This window comes from Perognathus longimembris, chromosome 2, assembly GCF_023159225.1.
Source record: "Perognathus longimembris pacificus isolate PPM17 chromosome 2, ASM2315922v1, whole genome shotgun sequence".
NCBI lineage: Eukaryota > Metazoa > Chordata > Mammalia > Rodentia > Heteromyidae > Perognathus > Perognathus longimembris.
The window spans coordinates 27,563,531-27,571,478 of record NC_063162.1 but is presented as its reverse complement, the minus strand read 5'-3'; the positions used below and the strand labels follow the sequence as shown (position 1 = coordinate 27,571,478).

General features: G+C 44.2%; 1 protein-coding gene across 4 annotated transcripts in view; it reads left to right on the top strand.

Annotated features, from left to right (window-relative positions):
• Window positions 1–4,874: 4,874 nt before the first annotated feature.
• Window positions 4,875–7,948, top strand: part of Tbc1d12 (TBC1 domain family member 12) — a 66,234-nt gene continuing 63,160 nt past the window's right edge. For 2 of the 4 annotated variants that reach the window (XR_007209888.1, XM_048338665.1), the window contains exon 1: window positions 4,876–6,311. Coding sequence is in view for 3 of the 4 variants with exons in the window: in XM_048338665.1 (XP_048194622.1) it covers window positions 5,425–6,311 (887 nt within the window). In the remaining variant the exon portion in view is untranslated. Of the gene's footprint in view, window positions 6,312–7,948 lie in introns of all 4 variants that reach the window. The other 2 variants (XM_048338664.1, XM_048338663.1) reach the window with 2 other exon arrangements.

Sequence of the window (7,948 nt, the reverse complement as noted above, 5' to 3'; positions counted from 1 at the left end):
CATGCACTGGAAATGCACTTTGGAGCATCTATTCAAAGCTAACATTGAAGCAATTGTAAAGATATTATAGAAGAGGAAATATAAAGATTTATAAGGAGTCGTCATTCTCTTCTCACTCCATCCTCTTTCATCTTTATAAGTTAGGTGTGCCATTGAAGACACCGCTGTCATTGTGGAATGCAATTGTGCACCACTACATTTTGTTACTATTTTTTACAAGTACCCCACAGTTTTTGCATTTCTGTCCTTTTGTCTTCGTAATCTTTTCTGGGTATAACGAGTTTTGCCTGCATTTCTCATATTATTGATTATTTAGGTGAATTCTGATTAACTCTAAAACATTTTACGACAAGCATCTTTGTATAACTTTCATCTTCTTTTCTTTTCTGGGATAATTGCTTTATGACAACTTCCCAGGAGGAGGATTACAGTGTGTCTTAATATGTAGCATTAGTGTGTGTTCCCAAAGGCTCACTGTGCATTTTTAGAGCATTTCATCTGTCTCTTGGTTTTGGCTCTTCAGGCAGCTGTGGCATACCAAACAGCAGCTGCTTTGTTCTCTTACTATCATTCCTTTTCCACAAGTACCTCATCTTGCTGAGTTAATCTGCAATATTCATCCCCTCAACACTTGTTATCTCATTATAATCACTTTTTTTAAAAAAAGCTGGGGTTTTAACAGGCATGCATGGAATTTAAACTATTTACAGGGCTGAAGATTTCAGTAGCAGACCAAATTGCATACTCTTAAAAGATTCTACCTTTCCTCCCCTCCTGCTTTGTAGAATTTTGTTTTCTTTCTTTCTTTTCTCTCTCTCTCTCTTTCTTTCTTTCTTTCTTTCTTTCTTTCTTTCTTTCTTTCTCTCTTTCTTTCTTTCTTTCTTTCTCTCTTTCTTTCTTTTGTTTGTTTGTTTGTTTCTTTCTTTCTTTGTTTCTTTCCAGTCCTGGGGCATGAACTCAGGACTTGGACACTGTCCCTGAGCTTCTTTTGCTCAAGGCTAACACTCTACCACTTGAGCTACAGTGCCAACTTCTGTTTATGTGGTACTGAGGAATCAAACCCAGGGCTTCATTCATGCTAGGCAAGCACTTTACCACTAAGCCATGTTCCCAGTCCTGTTTTTAATTTTGATATAAAATTTACTTCATATCTCACTAGTCAATTTCCAAAGGAACCTGCTACCCCTTTTGTTTAATCTGTTCATCATTAACTACTCATAGCTTCAGATCAATATATCCTTCAATTGACTTGGGATTATTTTAGGTCTTACTAGTGCATACTGGTTCAAAACAAAAGATTTGTTCAGGGCTGGGAATATGGCCTAGTGGCAAGAGTGCTTGCCTCATATACATGAAGCCCTGGCTTCAATTCCTCAGTACCACATATATAGAAAATGGCCAGAAGTGGCGCTGTGGCTCAAGTGGCAGAGTGCTAGGCTTGAAGAAGAAAAAAGAAAACAAAACAACAACAACAAAAAACCCAGGGACAGTGCTCAGGCCCCAAGGTCAAGGCCCAGGACTGGCAAAAAAAAAAAAAAAGATTTGTTCATTCATAGAGCAAAGATAAGATGAAAGTTGTACAAAGATATTTATAGAGAAATGTTCAAGACCCAGACTTGGCATTGAAAAAAAAAGAAGAGAGGAGAGAAGAAAGAAAGCAAGAAAAAGAGAGAGAGAGAAAGAAAAGAAAGGAAAAAGGAAAGAAGGAAGGAAAGAAAGGAGGAAGGGAGGGAGAGAGGGAAGAAGGGTAGGTCTATGGAAGCATATAACAGCATAAGACTAAGCAATCTGAAACTTCTCTTCTGGGGAGACTAAATCAGAGTCCAGAAAGAGCAGGAGTCGTTAGCTGGGTTATCAAGGTGAGACAAACTCCAGGCAGGGTAATTCACATATGTGAAGCTACTTAGGGAGAAGGAACATGGCACAATTTTTAGAAGCAGAGGAAAGGACAGTGTCTGAAACATGATGAATGAGGAAAGGAAAACGATGAGATGAAGCTGGAGAGGAAGATAAGAGTCAGCTTAACAATGATACAGATCATTAGAAAGCACATAGAAGAAACTTAAAGAAGGAGCATAGAAATAGATACAATGCAGAGGATTATTTTGATTAAGTTCAGAATTTGAGAGAGAAGTAGGAAAGGAGGCTGGTTAGGTAGACAGAGTAGGAAAAATCTTGTAGCCTAATGATTTTGTCTCTGGCTTTAAGAGAATAGGGAACTTACATTTGGATTAAGGAAGAAGAGTCCTCTCTAAGAGGTACTGAGAAAAAGCAGCTAAAAAACGTGGAAGTAAAAAAAAAAAATAGAGACAACACAACACAACAATAGAAACTAAAGAAAAAAAAGAATACTTCTTTTTTAAAAAGCTGGCAGATTGATGGTTGCAAAAAAGCAAGTCATCTTCTCCAGAGATAGTAACTTCATTGATCTGACCCAGGTATTAGTATTTTTTAAAACTTCCTAATGTGCAGGCAATTTTCAGAAAATTGCTCTATTGTTATGTAGTGATGATTTAACACTATAGAGGTATATGTCATGTTACATCTTTATTATGGACAAGTTACAAAATATAAATTTATTTCTGTTTTGAAGACTGCGTTGAGAAAATAGTAGGGTTGCATGGGCTACTATGGTCAGAAAAACTTTTAGGAGAGTAAGATGAGCAAAATATACCATTTAGAGCAATTTGAGTTAAAAAAAACTATAGTATCATTTCATACAAGAAGAGAACTGCAATGGTAGCTAGAAAGAAGTTGTTAGGAAAAGTTTAACAAGAAGAAAATTACATGACAAATTCTCTAGACAGAGAAGACTAAGTCTGAAAAGACAAATGAGACTGAACTCCTTCAGCTACTCTCTAGATTTTGTGTGTGTGTGTGTGTGTGTGTGTGTGTGTGTGTGTTACTGAGGTTTGTAATTATCTTTATGCCCAGACATTAGCTATATTAAGCTAATTTTTTTAAGTTTAGGTGAAATATACATAACAAAATTAACCATGTTGAGTGTACAATTAGAGACAATACATTCATCGTGTTGCAGCAAGCATGGGTGGTCCATTTCTTCATGACTAATATTCCATTGTATGGCTATACTACTGTTATCTGTTAATGGAAATTTTGGCATTTATACCTTCTGGCTATTAAGAATGCTGCCACTATGAATGTCCATGTAAAAAATTGTACGTATTTTTGTATTATCATTAAGTAGTTATACAAACTGCCTGACGTCAACAAAGCAGTTTATGACTACAATGTGTCTTGATCAATGCTCACCCCTTTAACATTTTTGTTTGAGTACTTGTTTTTAATTTTTTTAGAGATGTATCTATGAAATGCTATTTAACCTTTTGGGTAATTAATCAAACAATTTTTCCATAGAAGCTCCATCATTTTACATTTTTATCAGCAATGAGTTATTGTTCTACTTTTTCCACATCCTCTCCTACACTTGTTTTTATATTTTTTCCTTTATTTTTTGAGACAGGTTCTATGTGGCTGGCTTAGAACTCTATCCTCCAGTCTCTGCTTGATTTACAGGCATGCAACAACATGCCCATCCTTTCTTTCAATATTAATTTTTCTACCTATGTTCTGGGTATTATTTCTTCATTATGAAAGATCTAAATAACAATAATTAGCTTTGCCACTTCGGTCCTTTCTTAGGTAGAGCCCACAAAAAGCTCATTATAAAAGATATAGGGTATTTCTAAAACTGTGTGATAGGCACATGAATTCCTCTTATTGACGTATTTTTTACTTTAACAAAAATGTAATTATAGCTACTCATGTGTATATGCATGTACGCATTTTATATAAAAATTTTAAAGACAAAAATACTGCTTTCTCTAGTTACTACTTCATTATTGTTCTATTTCTTTTTTTCCTTTCCTTTTCTTTTTTTTTTCTCTTGGTGCCAGTCCTGGGGCTTGAACTCCGGGCTTGGGCATTGTCCTTTTTTGTGCTCAAGACTAGCACTCTGACACTTAAGCCACATCTTCATTTGCAGCTCTTTTGGTGGTCGCTTGGGGATGAGTCACACACTTCCTGCCTAAAATGGCTTCAAACATCAATCCTCAGGTCTTAGCTTCTTCAGTAACTAGAATTACAGGCTTGTGCCACCAGCCCTGGCCCTCATTATTCTTCTATTTCTGTCCTTCATTTAGCTGTTCATTCTAGAATGAGTGTACTACATTTGCTGTTCCATCCTATCCAACATTGATGTCTCTTTAATCCTTTGCAACACATCTTTTGACTTTTCTGAAACAATCTCTTGGTTCCCTGACCCACCCCTAGCCTTATTTTTACTACCAAGGCAATGTCACTCATGACTCATCTAGGTGTATTATGCAGGCGACTCCTCAACCTAGCCTAAACTGTAATCCAAGCATTTGAGTTCTCACTATATGCTGGGATTCTAGTCTTTAGCTTTACTGGATATTTTCTAAGTATGAATCAAGGTTGTTGTTGTTGTTGTTGTTTTAAATCCAAATCTTTTCAAACCACATCAGGTTCAGTCTCCTTAGCTTTGTAGTGTTGGCTGGCTCCCCTCCTCGGTCTCCTCCTAGTACTGACCCCGTCTTGTAACTTCTACTTGAAATGCCCTTCATTTCCAGCCATCTGTCACCACTCTGGGCTTTGGACTCAGGGCCTGAGCACTGTCCCTGGCTTCTTTTTGCTCAAGGCTAGCACTCTGCCACTTGAGCCACAGCGCCACTTCTGGCCATTTTCTATATATGTGGTGCTGGGGAATCAAACCCAGGGCTTCCAAGTATACAAGGCAAGGGCTCTTGCCACTAGGCCATATCCCCAGCCCCTATCCTCCCCTTCTTGATCCTGCTTCATCTCCTTTCTAAGAAAATAGTGGGAACACTGTGCTAAAGGTGGTGCTAGATAGTGTGTGTAGGGCGAAGCGTTGGCCATGGGGCGATGAGATCCTGAACTAAGGCTGCGGTGGAGAAGGATTGAACACATTGTGGCCCGGAATGACTTACCTACACTAAGATCCTGTATTTTTCCCTCACGAATGAAGTTGGGCCCAGTTCATTTGTGCTAAGCGAGTACCTAGCTCCCTGCTGCCAACTGCCAGACTCCAGAGTGTGCAGGAGTGTGCAACGCAGCCTCCGCCACGCAGACGGCGGATTCCCGATGGGCGGCCCGGGCCTCTCTAGCTGCCGTCTCTATGGTTCAGGGAATCTCCAGGTCGCAGCTTGACCAGTCGGGATTTGCGCGTGCGCGAGCCCAGGCGCGTGCCCGACCTATCGCAACTGTCGGGCTGTCGGGCGGTCGGGCTGGGCGGGAGGGGCGGGTCCGGAGCGTTGTGGCGGCGGCGGCGGCGGCCGCGGTCCCCGCACCCTGGCTGCTCTCCGGCAGAGGCTGCGCGGCTGAACCCTCGGTCTCCTCGGGCGGCGGCCACTCGGCCCTCAGATGGTGGGGCCGGAGGATGCTGCAGCCTGCTCGAGAAGAAACGCCAAGCTGCTCCCGGCGCCGGCGCAGGAGCCCGCGGACCCGGACAGCAAGATGATCCCGGCCACCCGCAGGCTTGGTGGCGGCGTCGGCGCGGCGGAGACCCCGGAGGAGGAGGGGGAGGAGGAGGAGGAGACGCCGCCGCCCGGGCAGCGCCTCCAGCCTCACCTGGCGGCGGCCGAGGGACCGCGGGAGCGGGGGCTGTGTGACTGTCAGCTCCCCGCCGGCCCGGCCGGGGCCCCGCCCGCGGCCGCCTCGCGCCCCGCCGCCGGTCCTCAGGGCTCCAAGTACCGCGTCGCGGAGGCGGAGGACGCTTGCGCGCCGCGATTGGGCGGCATGACCAACGGGGACTCGGGCTTCCTGCTGGGCCAGGACCGTGGCCGCCCGGCGGAGGCTCGCGTCGGCGGCGTCCCGGAGCCGCGCTGCCGCCGCCTCCGCCTGGAGGGGCCCGGGGACCAGGGTGCGGGCGGTGCGGACAGTGCGTCCGACTGGGCCGCGCCGCTCGAGGACCCGCTGCGGAGCTGCTGCCTGGCGGCTGCGGACGCCGACAATGACTCGGGGGCCAGCGAGGACTCGGAGCCGCCCACAGCCAGCCCCGCGGGGTTCGAGGAGGGCGAGCCCGCCGCCACCTCGGCCGGGAGGACTAGCGGGGACGCCGAACCGAGCCTCGGCTTCCCGGACGGTCGCTTGAACTCCCGGAATACGTTCGAGGTGAGCCGCCGGACCAGCACCGACGACCCCCTGCCCCCGGCGGAGCGGCCAGTGCCATCGCCTGGCATGGAGCAGGGCCCCGCGGGGACCTCCACCCGGGCTCGGCGGGGTGGAGGCTTTGCGGACTTCTTCGCCAGGTACTGCGCGGGGGTTGGGGCGGGGCCGGGACCGGGACCCCGGTGGGGGTGGGCTGCGCTGCGCTGGCCCCCTCCCTACCCTGCCGCCGCTCCCGACGGCTTTGATTTGCTGGGTGTGGAAGGGGCACCCGGGGCTGCTGGGCTTTGTTTCTGCGGTTGTGAACTCTGTGGGAAGCCATCTCCCGGTTGCCCCGTGGGGCCGGAGGTGTCCGTACCCTTCTCACCGAGTGTTTCTGCGTTCAGGTCTAGCCTGCCTACCAGCCAGATCTGCAATTGCCTGTCCTGGAACGGTAGATGACCTCGGCCCCCATTTTAAACTTTTTTATAATTACATTTCAAGGGTTTGGATGGGGTGGGGATTATGCCTGCGCGTGTGGCTGGGAAGAAAGGGAAGTCATTTTTCAGAGCTGTTCATTTGCCTGGAGTCTAAACCCATTCCAGTAGTGTGGGGATTCTTGAAATTCTAAGTGGTGGTTTTTCATCGTGTTTGCTTCAGAAGTGGTCTTTACTGAAATGCATTCGTTTTGATGCTTAGAATTAGACTCTAGACATATAAGCCAAGTTACTATAGTTATGTAGCAAATCTTTTCATTCTACTTCTCCCAGATAAGCCTTAGCTAATTCAAAACTTTGTAATTTTTTAAAAAATTTCTTGAGGTCGTAGGGATCATATCTAGGGACATGATAGGCAAGCTCTGTACCACTCACTTACATCACCAGCCCTAAACAACATCAGTTTAAAAGTATTTTATAGTTAATTTGGGAGTATATTCTGAAATTGAATCATGGTTTCAGATTGAAGCTTTGATGGTTTATTAGGCATAAACAGATGCAGTGGGAAAGTACATAGCTCAATGGGCATTACTGAAAGAGCAGTTTCACTTAAGTTGGATTTTGATACCATCCTAGTACCCCTCCTCTCTTCAATCTCTAGGCAAAAAGTATTTCTAACATATAATACATATTTTTTCGCTCCCTTTTTAGAGGTCTTGACTGTAACCAGAATTGAAAGAAACAAATTATGCAATTCAGGTTTTAGAAGGTTATACAATTAATGTGTCTCTTGACAGAAATGCACAGTTTTCTGATTTTTATTTCTTATTCTCTACTATTTCTTTTCTCTATTTTCCTTGCCTCCATGATTTTACAAATAAATTATAAAGTTTCTTAATTCAGCAGTAGGATATTCTGATGTACTACTCAGAGGATGATATATAGATCTGTATTTGTACTTGTAAAATATATTTAAAGCTTGTAGCAACAGTACTGTTTTCACAAAAGGCCTCAAGATGAGTTAAATTTATGAATTTGTGATTTAAGTTTATATGTTATGTGACTTGTGACCCTTAGGTGTTTATTGGTTCTCATATCTTGATTTTGTTTTGAGGTCAGATATCAGACAATTTTAGACTTGGATAGGGCCAATTCAATGAATAGCTTGTCTTGCTTTGTGCCAAGCATTGGGAATAGACTTGATTTAGACTGTGGTCAGTGACTTAGACTTGCAGCCTAAGGGGGAGTAAGTTGGAAAACACACATCTAATTGCAATTTACAAACAATAGCAAAGGAAATTGGTTCATTAGAAGCTTTCATCTTATTAGCAATGCACAGAAATTTCCATCAAATTAAAAAAACT